Raw genomic sequence first — 13057 nt, forward strand, 5'->3', positions numbered from 1 at the left:
CACATAATTCAATGCCCCCACAATGCATGCACAACCTTCCCACTCCCCCCTTTCCCAACTTCCAGTGCATCCTGGAGTCTGGGGAGGGCAAAAATGGCCTCCCTCACCTCCCGAAGGCCGGAAACGCCCTCCCAGAGCATCCATGTGAGCTGAAAATCAGCTGACTAGCGCACTCATGCGCCCTGGAACTGAGCTAGGACAATGGCTTGTGTGCTGGCAGATATGGCTCCACATGCCACCTGCGGCAAGAAAGTTTGAGGAAAGATTAATCCTCAATAACAGAGTTGACTTAATCAACATTTGGAGGAGCAGGAAGATACCTTTGATAAGGAGATTGGGATATGGGCAGACAACGGGAAGAATTGGCAGCACACGATTGCACTGGGAGAAATGTTTAGATTGAACAAAAGAATTGAAGCACTAAAAAGGAGAAGAGATGATGGATAGAAAAACTGCCCTTTAAATATTAAAGTATATAAACTAAATATTAAGGTAGCTTGATTATAAGTTAAGGATGCAGAAATAAAGCTAAGTAAGCTAAGGAGGCAGATAGGGGAAATATTAGAACATAATTTTTTAATAGAATGAATAAAAATAATAGAAAGATTATAAGTTTATAGATGTCAGGCATTTTTCTTTTATGGTCAAATAATATAATGAGGATTACATACATTTGATTAATGTGATATAGATTATTAACATTAGTGTGAATTATGAATGATACTTAGTTAAACTTCTTCATATATAATAGAGAAATGTTTAAATTGAGCAAAAAAGATATAGATGAAGATAGATGCATTTTTTGTTCATGTAGGTTTGAACAATATGAGAATTACTTAAATTTGATAAATGTGATAGAGATTATTAATACTGTTATTGTGAATTGCATTAATATGAATGATGCCCAGAACCAACTCTGTTCACACCCAATATGGATGTATATTTTAATAGTCGGTCAGTCCTCTCCCCCCTGCTATTTAATATCTACATGAAACCGCTGGGTGAGATCATCCAAGGGCATGGGGTGAGGTATCATCAGTACGCTGATTATACCCAGCTTTACATCTCCACCCCGTGTCCAGTCAACGAAGCAGTGGAAGTGATGTTGGGGCCTGGATGGGTGTCAACAGACTCAAACTCAACCCTGATAAGACGGAGTGGCTGTGGGTTTTGCCTCCCAAGGACAATTCCATCTGTCCGTCCATCAACCTCGGGGGGGAATTACTGACCCCCTCGGAGAGGGTCCGCAACTTGGGCGTCCTCCTCGATCCACAGCTCACATTAGAGAAACATCTTTCAGCTGTGGCGAGGGGGGCGTTTGCCCAGGTTCGCCTGGTGCACCAGTTGCAGCCCTATTTGGACCAGGAGTCACTGCTCACAGTCATTCATGCCCTCATCACCTCGAGGCTCGACTACTGTAATGCTCTCTACATGGGGCTACCTCTGAAAAGTGTTCGGAAACTTCAGATCGTGCAGAATGCAGCTGCGAGAGCAATCATGGGCTTTCCCAGAAATGCCCATGTCACACCAACACTCCGCAGTCTGCATTGGTTGCCGATCAATTTCCGGTCACAATTCAAAGTGTTGGTCATCACCTATAAAGCCCTTCATGGCACCGGACCAGATTATCTACGAGACCGCCTTCTGCCGCACGAATCCCAGTGACCGGTTAGGTCCCACAGAGTGGGCCTTCTCCGGGTCCCGTCAACAAAACAATGTCATTTGGCGGGGCCCAGGGGAAGAGCCTTCTCTGTGGCGGCCCCGACCCTCTGGAACCAACTCCCCCCGGAGATTAGAATTGCCCCCACCCTCCTCGCCTTTCGCAAGCTCCTAAAAACCCACCTCTGCCATCAGGCATGGGGGAATTGAGATATTCTTTCCCCCTAAGCCTTTACAATTTATGCATGGTATGATTGTTTGTATGTATGTTTGGTTTTAGAATTAAGGGTTTTTTAGCTGTTTTGTATTGGATTTGCATGCTGTTTTTATTCTGTTGTGAGCCGCCCCGAGTCTGCGGAGAGGGGCGGCATACAAATCCAATAAATAATAATAATAATAATATTATATATATTAAAAATAACAGAGTTGACTGGTTTCACATTTGAATTTAAAGGTGTACATTAATGTTGATGTGGACAAATCTGAAAACAAGGAAATGGTTATACTGCCATGGAATACAGCCTAGAATTTAAGGGAGGACATTATCTCAAAAACTGCTTAATATGTCTGTTTCAAAGATGAAAAACATAAACAAAAATTAGGATTTTAAACTTACTCATCAGAAATTAACCACAAGACACCATACTAAACAAGATTGTACTTATTGCAATAATTGTAACCATTATTCTTAAAACTTCTCTGTATTCATTTCACAATCTTTAGGGAAATCTGTACACCCCTTTTGGCCAATTTATTTCTGTTACTCTCCTCAATCTCTTATTATTATTATTATTATTATTATTATTATTATTATTATTATTTATTAGATTTGTATGCCGCCCCTCTCCGAAGACTCGGGGCGGCTCACAACAGCAATAAAAACAATATAACAGTGGAACAAATCTAATATTAAAAACATATAAAACCCTATCATTATTTAAAAAACCAAACAGCAACATTCATACCAAACATAAAACAAAGTATTAAAAAAGCCTGGGGGAAAGGTGTCTCAACTCCCCCATGCCTGGCGGTATAAGTGAGTCTTAAGTAGTTTACGAAAGTATTGGTGAAAAGGTCAAGCAAACTGCCAAACTACAATTAACACTCTGAATTTGGAAACCACTGCAGAAAGAATATTTCCACCTCTATCAATTTCTGCCACAATGCCAGGTGATAAAGTCTTGAACAGGGAGAATCTGCTCCATCCTTTAAAGTGCATGTCACAACTTTTATCATGGAAAAAAACATAAATATTTAAAGTTAATGTCTGATGCTGGCAGGATTATCAGCCTGATGACTCATCCCCTTGTATCTTCGTTTATTACATATTCAGCTACCAAAGCTAGAACGTATTAAAAATGTAAGAGAAATTCTAAACTATTTCATTCTGTAGGCATTTATTTCAACACAGGCCGTGTCCTAAAAGTGTGGTTTCTTTTCTTTTTTTTTGTTCACCTGCTTAAAGGGATTGTTTCCTCTGAGAATTAAACATTTAAAATACAGTGATACCTTGTCTTACAAACTTAATTGGTTCCGGGACGAGGTTCTTAAGGTGAAAAGTTTGTAAGACGAAACAATGTTTTCCATAGGAATCAATGGAAAAGCGATTAATGCATGCAAGCCCAAAATTCAAAATCTTAAACCCCGGGTTTGTATCTCGAAAAGTTTGTATGACGAGGCGTCTGTAAGACGAGGTATCACTGTACATTAAATTACATGATTTCCTCACATTCCAGAATGTGAAACAAAAATAAAAAACTGTTTTTTCTGTAGCGCCAATTTTATAACACACAAGTCAGTGCAGTGTGTCTTTGGTATATTTCTGACAAAGTAACTATCGATAAACTACAGTGGTACCTCGGTTTTTGAACGCTTCTCAGTTCGAACAAATTGGTATTCGACAGGAAATTTAAGAAACTTTTGCCCTGAAATCCGAACAAATACAGTGATACCTTGTCTTAAAAACTTAATTGGTTCCTGGATGAGGTTCTTAAGGTGAAAAGTTTGTAAGACAAAACAATGTTTCCCATAGGAATCAATGGAAAAGAGATTAATGCATGCAAGCCCAAAATTCATCCCTTTTGCCATACGAAGCACCCGTTTTTGCACTGCTGGGATTCCCCTGAGGCCCCCCTCCATGGGAAACCCCACCTCCGGACTTCTGTGTTTTTGCAATGCTGCAGGGGAATCTCAGCAGGGGAATCCCAGCATCTCAAAAACGAGCGCTTCGCCAGCAACAGAAGTCCAGAGGTGGGGTTTCCCAGCGAAGGGAGCATCAGTGAAATCGCAGCATCGGAAAAACACCGAAGTCCTCAAAACCCCACCTCCGGACCTCTGTGTTTTTGCGATGCTGCGATTTCACTGAGGCTCCCCTTGCTGGGAGGGGAAAAACGGGTGCTTCGCTGGCAACGGAAGTCCAGAGACGGGGCATTCCAGCGGTGACGGTGGGTTTGTAAGGTGAAAATAGTTTGTAAGAAGAGGCAAAAAAATCTTAAACCCCAGGTTTGTATCTCGAAAAGTTTGTATGACGAGGCGTTTGTAAGATGAGGCATCACTGTATTTGGAACTCGAACACTCGAGAGAGCTGAAGACAGAAGCCGGCAAACTACACAGAGAGAGAGAGAGCCGAGGACAGAAGCGGGCGATCGAGAGAACTGAAGACAGAAGCCGGCAAACTACACAGAGAGAGAGAGAGACAGGGACAGAAGCGGGTGATTGAGAGAACTGAAGACAGAAGCCGGCAAATTACACACACACACACAGAGACAGGGACAGAAGCGGGCGATCGAGAGAACTGAAGACAGAAGCCGGAAAACTACACAGAGAGAGAGAGAGCCGAGGACAGAAGCGGGCGATCGAGAGAACTGAAGACAGAAGCCGGCAAACTACACAGAGAGAGAGAGAGACAGGGACAGAAGCGGGTGATTGAGAGAACTGAAGACAGAAGCCGGCAAATTACACACACACACACAGAGACAGGGACAGAAGCGGGCGATCGAGAGAACTGAAGACAGAAGCCGGAAAACTACACAGAGAGAGAGAGAGCCGAGGACAGAAGCGGGCGATCGAGAGAACTGAAGACAGAAGCCGGCAAATTACACACACACACACAGAGACAGGGACAGAAGCGGGCGATCGAGAGAACTAAAGACAGAAGACAGCAAACTCTAGCAGGCAAGCTAGAGGGAGAGACAACTGAGGAGGGGAATTTATCTTAAATTGTTTCAGTTCTCAACCAAATTGGTTCTCAACCACACTTCCAGAACGAATTGTGGTCGAGAACCGAGGTACCACTGTATTTGTAGCCTCAAGGTTGAAAGGAGGGCTTCTTGGTGCTCTCTGAGTTGGTTGTTTCCTTGTAGACATTTCATTGCCAAGCTAGGTAACATCATCGGTTCTAGTTAGGAGTGGGATTTCTTCTCCTTCTGGGGGAATTGATCGAGAGGGACCACACATGTTCCCAGGGGTAACATACGCCCCCCCCTGGCATTGCCCCACGCGCACCCCATTATTTGCGAATCATAGAATCATAGAGTTGGAAGGGACCTCCAGGGTCATCTGGTCCAACCCCCTGTTCCATGCAGGATTCACTAAACCATCCCAGAAAGATGACCGTCTTAACCAAATGCACAAAGATCAAAATACTCAGCATCACAGATCTCATAAATTCTGTCTAACCACTTACTTTCAATTTTATGGACAAATTTATTAACAAACATATAACTGCCTGAAACATATGGCCATCGCCTGATTATCAGTCAGGAAGGCATATCAGCAAAAATGACTATGAAGATTCTTGCAAAGTTTATCTCATCTTCCATGCTGTTATTCTCACAAGAAAATTCTTCTGCAAATGCCGAGATTGAATGATAAATATAATATTTGTGTTGTTTTAAGGATTAAAGAATTAGAGCGCAATGTTATTTCGCCATTCCCATTTGCACTTCTGCAGAACCTTCTCTAATGAGAATCATTACAGAAATATATGAACAATATGGCAAGCTAATGGATCATAAATGTACCCACATGCAAAATAGGAACCATCAATTTTCACTTCTAGTATGTTAAAATGCATTTTGGATCTAGACCAGAATAGAATTAAAGACTAGAGCAACAAATTACAACTCTTATTTTCTCAGAATGAGGTTTTTCACTGTCTTATTGCAACATAACACACATAAAATTATATTACAGTATTACACAGATCCATAATTTAGCCCTTGGAGATAACTAGAAGAATATTTTTATTGCCATGTCAAGAAATCTTTAATATACCAACAGCTCAATATAACTTCGGCAAAAGTGTTGTTTAATTAAATTGAATTTGCACGTGTCAAATTCTTCCCTAATGTGTCAACAACCCAGGCCACAACTGCTAAATAAAAGCACATTAGCTATATAAAAGTTTTGTGGATTAGTGTAACAGAATACAGTATCAACATCTGGTATGCTGGTTATGCAATGAAATAAATTATCAGTTTCATTGTTACTTTAAAATCTGTTCTTCAAAAATAAATTAATAAAGTGGTTCCTAAATTATTCCAGTTCAGGTCTTCGTGTTGGTAGGAATGACTAAAAATGAAGTCTATATTGATTATGCTAAGCAAAAAAGTGCAAATGAAAAAAAATCCAGATTTCCTATCATATGCTTCACTCTTTTACTATGATTGTAAAATAAGATATTATAAAATCTACACTGTTAATGAATTAGAAATATATTTTGATTACAGCAGTTAATGTTAAACCTGTAACTGAGAGGAAAAACTTGAAGTTAATTGCTGAAGATTATAGTGTAAAATACCACAAAGATCTTTTCTATCTTACATCTAAAATCTCACAGGAGCCTATTCTTTCGTTTTGCTGCTCAAGGAGAACTATGATTGATAATTCATTTAGCTGTAACAGGCACGGCTGTTATTGTCATGAATATTCATACCAGTGATGTAGTGAAGGGCCACTCATCTTCGATGCTAGCAGTGCACCCTCCATGGCTGTTGCAGGCACACATTCATCTGTCGGGTGCACACACATGCACAGCAAGCAAAATCTTGTGTGAGGATGCACACACGAGCGAGATTTCAGTGGTTTTTACTGATATTTTTGCTTCCGTGCATGCAAAAAATCAGTGAGAATCGCTAATATCTCGCTTCCGCTTTCACACGAGATTTTGCTTGCTATGAATGTGGAGAAGCCAAATCTCGCGTGGGTGCATGTGTTAGGAATGCACAGCTGTGCGCGCAGCTCCCATTTTTCCATTTTTCCAACTGGGGGGGGAATTATTGACCCCCTCAGAGAGGGTCCGCAACTTGGGCGTCCTCCTCGATCCACAGCTCTCATTAGAGAAACATCTTTCAGCTGTGGCGAGGGGGGCGTTTGCCCAGGTTCGCCTGGTGCGCCAGTTGCGGCCCTATTTGAACCGGGAGTCATTGCTCACAGTCACTCATGCCCTCATCACCTCAAGGCTCGACTACTGTAATGCTCTCTACATGGGGCTACCTTTGAAAAGTGTTCGGAAACTTCAGATCGTGCAGAATGCAGCTGCGAGAGCAATTATGGGCTTCTCTAAGTATGCCCATATTACTCCAACACTCCGCAGTCTACATTGGTTGCCGATCAGTTTCCGGTCACAATTCAAAGTATTGGTTATGACCTATAAAGCCCTTCATGGCACCGGACCAGAATATCTTCAGGACCGCCTCCTGCCGCATGAATCCCAGCGACCGGTTAGGTCCCACAGAGTCGGCCTTCTTCGGGTCCCGTCGACTAAACAATGTCGTCTGACAGGACCCAGGGGAAGAGCCTTCTCTGTGGTGGCCCCGACCCTCTGGAACCAGCTCCCCCCTGAGATTAGGATTGCCCCCACCGTCCTTGCCTTTCGTAAACTCCTTAAGACCCACCTCTGCCATCAGGCATGGGGGAACTAAAACACCTCCCCCTTGCCCATGTTATGTTGTTGATTGATTGACTGTGTGCCTGTTTTTTATATATATTGGGATTGTTTTAGGAAATTACTAATTTTAAATTGTAATTAGATTGGTGGGCATTGGATTTTTATTATGTACTGTTTTTTATTATTGTTGTGAGCCGCTCCGAGTTTGCGGAGAGGGGCGGCATATAAATCCAATTAATCTAATCTAATCTAATTGGAGCTGCGCACCAGTCCGCGTAACCAGCAGCCCATTATTGCAGTGATGTCTTGCTGCCGGTTCGAACTGGTTTGCCCAAGCCAGTGGCGGAAATATGCCCCCACTCAACGAACTGGCAGCAATGGCCAGCTGCCCATGCTCCCGAACTGATCCTCCACTCCTTCAAAGCAGCTGGCAAAGAACCCTCTGCACATGCACAAAGGCTTCTGCACATGCGCCAAAGGTCGTTTCCCCGATGTGATACAAAACACGCACTTTTGACGCAATGCGAACTGGTAGGGAAGTTAAGTGGAACCCACTGATTCACACGAGAGAAAAATGTTGATCTGATGTACTGTTACGGGGAAAGTCTATTAGTGCAATACTGCCTTCCACATGTAAATTTTAATTTATGCCATACCACCTTACATTTAATACCTAGGAATCAGGAGACGCCCACTGGATGGACACTTTGAACACAAAGAACCTAGAGGCTAAACAAGATGGGCAAGTCTGAAAGAGGAACCAGCAACGATGCAGATGTTTTGGCTCATACATTACTCCTTTTGCAGTGAAAGCATAAATGAGGACAGCGTTTTCAATAATTAATTAATGTAATTAATCTCACACATTCTGCCTTTTTGCTTTGGGCACTTATGCAAGGATTATCTGTAAAGTAAGGTTACAAGGCACGTAGCTCTTGCAGGAAATGTTCGCGGGGGAAGTTAGCATTACTATCGTATAAATGGAAGCCAGCAGAAAAGAACAAGCAGTGCAAGTGGTCAGTAGATTTATTTTTATTTATTTTATTTATTCATTTGTCCAGTACACAATACATATGGAAGAGAATAGACAAGAAGTAACATATATAAAGATAATATGTAAAAATAGAGAAGATATATGAAAGGAAGAAAATATATATGATATATGAGATAAAGGAAAGACAATTGGACAGGGGATGAAAGGCACACTAGTGCACTTATGTACGCCCCTTACTGACCTCTTAGGAACCTGGAGAGGTCAATCGTGGATAGTCTAAGGGAGAAATGTTGGGGGTTAGGGGTTGACACTATTGAGTCCGGTAATGAGTTCCACGCTTCAACAACTCGATTGTTAAAGTCATATTTTTTACAGTCAAGTTTGGAGCGGTTAATATTAATTTTGAATCTGTTGCGTGCTCTTGTGTTGTTGTGGTTGAAGCTGAAGTAGTCATTGACCAGTAGGACGTTGCAGCATATGATCTTGTGGGCAATACTTAAATTGTGTTTTAGGCGCCGTAGTTCTAAGCTTTCTAGACCCAGGATTGTTAGTCTATTTTTGTAGGGTATTCTGTTTCAAGTGGAGGAGTGAAGGGCTCTTCTGGTGAAATATCTTTAGACGTTTTCAAGGGTGTTGAGGTCCGAGATGTGGCATGGGTTCCAGACAGATGAGCTGTATTCAAGGATGGGTCTGGCAAAAGTTTTGTAGGCTCTTGTGAGTAGTGTGAGATTTCCGGAGCAGAAGCTACGTAGGATCAGGTTAACAACTCTAGAAGCCTTTTTGGCGATATAGTTGCAGTGAGCTTTAGCACTTAGGTCATTTGATATTAGTATTCCAAGGTCTTTTACTGAGTGTGGGTTGGCTGTGAGAATTTGTTTATTCAGATCATCGACTGGCGTTGTAGTGAAGGTTAGAGATGAGCGTCCTCATTCCGTTTCCCTCCAAGTGCGAAGTACGCGCTGTAATACGCTACCTGAATGCTAAGGGCACAAATGCTGCTGTGATGGGTGCCCAAGATGTTTACTGAAGCACAAAAAATTGACAGAGTCAGTGCCGCCCGAGAATTTCTTGACCATTTCGAGATTGAAGGTGAGGCTTTTCTCCGCTGTAAAGTGACAGGAGATGAAACTTTGGCTTATCACCATACTCCAGAAAGCAAATGTCAATCAATGCAGTGGCACCATACCCATTCTCCTCCAGCCAAAAAATTCAAACTTCAGCAATCGGCGAGAAAAATCTTGGGCATCCATTGCGCACAAATCTTGGGCACCCATCGCAGCAGCGTTCATGCCCTTTTTCTCCACAGCAATTTCATTTTTTTAAAAATAAAAATCCTACAATTAGCATTATCACAAACAGATGTCTTACTCATCATTATTCACCTCTGAATTTCCTTTCCTTTCCTTACTAGGGGTAGGGAATGTTGACTCTTCTATGACTTGTGGACTTCAACTCCCAGAATTCCTGAGCCAATCATGCTAGCTCGGGAATTCTGGAATTGAAGTCCACATGTCATAGAAGAGCCAATGTTCCCTACTCCTGAGTTAAACTATTGCATGAAAAGGGCCTGCAAAAATTTGTGATTTAACTCATGCGTGCTACGAAACAACTTTTTGTTGTTGCTCTTGCAAGAAACCAACTTTTCAGAAATAGAAAAACAAACTTTAGGTAGTGATATTGTGTACATCAGTGTCACAGCTAGAACGGAGCTCTCCAACCAAATGTTACCACTGCCAAATCCAAAATATTTGGTGAGGAAAAGAAGTCTATACCCCATACCTTTTTGTCAATCACAAGAAGTTCGGCGTCAGATTTACAAATAACTGAAGCAGGACGTCTCATGTTGGTCAACAGACAGGTTTCCTTGAAAAACAAGGGTAGTTTTAGCCTGCCTTTCTGTCAATTTACTAAGAAAAATATACAAAAGCATATTAGTCAGTTATATCAAAATTACTCTTAGCATTTTGCATCCAATGTCTCCTCTTTGGAGAAGGGCCCTGAGATTGGTGAAGCTAATCAGCTGCACAGTTCTATATAAATGAATGTTTTAGATGATGAACTTTTTTTCCTGGGTGCCAAAAGCTTGTGCGCGCACACTATCACACATGTGCAAATGCCCACACACCCATAATTCAATGCCTGGAAGGGCGAAAATGGCCACCCTAACCCCTGCAGAGGCCCTCTGGAGGCCCAAAACAGCCCATTTCCAAACTTCTGGTGGGCCCAGTACACCCATTTTTTCACCCTCCACAGGCTCCAGAGGCTTTCCTGGAGCCTGAGGAGGGCAAAAACAACCCCCTGGCCCTCCTGGAAACCTAAAATGCCCTCCCAGAGCTCTGTGCGAGCCAAATATCAACTAGCCAGCTCACATATGCACACTGGAGCTGCGCTAGGGCAAATGGCTCATGTGCCGGCAGACATGGCTCCACGTACCACCTGTGGCACGCACGCCATAGGTTTGCCATCACTGGTTTAGATCCTTCCCCAGTCTAGGTTCAAACCCATGCAAAGGCGACATTAGTCACTCTCCTGAATGGTTTATGTTGGGACCTGAATGAAGGGAAACTTGGTAACTTTTGATACTATTGGCCATGGTATCTTATTGGCCTTCCTAGGTGGGTTGGGAATTCATTTTGCCATGGTTCTGTTCTCATTGGGTTTCTTCTTTCGTTCATGAAAATGATTTACACTGCCATAGAAATGGGATTATTTATTGGAAACATTATAAAACCCTAGTAATCAATTGCCCTGCACTTACTTTCTTAATGTAAGTTTAAAATTATTCTTGACACATTTCTCTTTCATCTTTTTTAACTCTGTACGCTAAGAATTGGCATCTGTGCAAATTATTTTATTTTATAAACAGGAAAATGGTTACCCCTATGAAATCTTCTCCTTCCAGTTCATACAGTACTTCGTAGGCTAAAATCCCATTTTCACATTTTTCATCAGTTATCGTAAATTTCAGCTTGCCAGACAATAGTAAGTAACATTCAGTTGCCTCATGTCCTTGTTTCATAATGACTGTTCCAGTTATGTACCTATAAGAATAAATATTTTACAAGTCATTTCTACAATACTTAGAATGTAATCACCATCTGATTTTTAAGAAGGGATATCCTTGTATGGAGTATATGATAAATATTTTAGGTATATGTAAATATGAATCATTTTTAAATATTTTAAATATTCAGTACTTTTGTACCTTCTTTATATGATCATAGAAGAATCCTACAATCCTGTTCTAAATAGAGTGTTCCCTTGATTTTCGCGGGGGATGTGTTCCGAGACCACCAGCGAAAGTCGAATTTCCGCGAAGTAGAGATGCGGAAGTAAATGTACACTATTTTTGGCTATGAACAGTATCCCAAGCCTTCCCTTAACACTTTAAACCCCTATATTACAATTTCCCATTCCCTTAGCAACCATTTAGATTATTACTCACCATGTTTATTTATCAAAGTTTATTTAAAAAAATGTTTTTTAAAGGCAGATGAAAGTTTGGTAATGACATATGATGTCATCGGACAGGAAAAACCGTGGTATAGGGAAAAAAACTGCAAAGTATTTTTTTATTAATACTTTTTTAAAAACCGTGGTATAGACGTTTCGCGAAGTTCAAACCCGCAAAAATCGAGGGAACACTATATTATGTAGTTTCCTTAGGTTTACTCAATAGAAATTGAGTATTGTACCTTACAAATATGTCCTGACCTGCGATACAAGCAATGGAATAAAATACAGTGATACCTCGTCTTACAAACGGCTCGTCATACAAACTTTTTGAGATACAAACCCGGGGTTTAAGATTTTTTTGCCTCTTCTTACAAACTATTTTCACCTTACAAACCTACCGCCGCCTCTGGGATGCCCCGCCTCCAGACTTCCGTTGCCAGCGAAGCACCCGTTTTTGTGCTGCTGGGATTCCCCTGAGGCTCCCCTCTATGGAAAACCCCACCTCCGGACTTCCGTGTTTTTGTGATGCTGCAGGGGAACCCCAGCAGCGCAAAAACAGGTGCTTCGCTGGCAATGGAAGTCCAGAGGTGCCATCGAGGGGAGCCTCAGGGGAATCCCAGCAGCACAAAAATGGGCCCTCCGGCTGGCAAAAGGGGTGAATTTTGGGCTTGCATGCATTAATAACTTTTCCATTGATTCCTATGGAAAACATTGTTTCGTCTTACAAACTTTTCACCTTAAGAACCTCGTCCCGGAACCAATTAAGTTTGTAAGACAAGGTATCACTGTATTATGGTTCTTATCATCAAAGAACTAAAGTACTTAATTCTACTGCTTCATGAATTTCAGTATACGTTTAGAAGCAGACATTTTTAAGTATGCGTGCAATCTGGAAGACTTTCCTGATTGCTTATTTGTATACCCCATGACAATCATGCAGTGCTGTACCTCATGATTCTTGACAAATGTATCTTTTCTTTTATGTACACTGACAGCATTTGAATCAAAGACAAGTTCCCAGTGTGTCCAATCACACTTGACCAATAAAGAATTCTTAT

General features: G+C 41.6%; 1 protein-coding gene across 2 annotated transcripts in view; it reads right to left on the reverse strand.

Moving 5' to 3' along the window:
- Nucleotides 1–13057, reverse strand: part of LOC139170254 (cyclic nucleotide-binding domain-containing protein 2-like) — a 71920-nt gene that overhangs the window by 42368 nt on the left and 16495 nt on the right. For both annotated transcript variants that reach the window (XM_070757214.1, XM_070757213.1), the window contains exons 5-6: nt 11422–11584; nt 10323–10406 (exon numbers count right to left, since the gene is read on the reverse strand). In XM_070757214.1, coding sequence (XP_070613315.1) covers nt 10323–10406; nt 11422–11584 — 247 coding nt within the window. The remainder of the gene's footprint in view (nt 1–10322; nt 10407–11421; nt 11585–13057) is intronic.

This window comes from Erythrolamprus reginae, chromosome 7 (assembly GCF_031021105.1).
Source record: "Erythrolamprus reginae isolate rEryReg1 chromosome 7, rEryReg1.hap1, whole genome shotgun sequence".
In the NCBI taxonomy this organism is placed as follows: domain Eukaryota; kingdom Metazoa; phylum Chordata; class Lepidosauria; order Squamata; family Dipsadidae; genus Erythrolamprus; species Erythrolamprus reginae.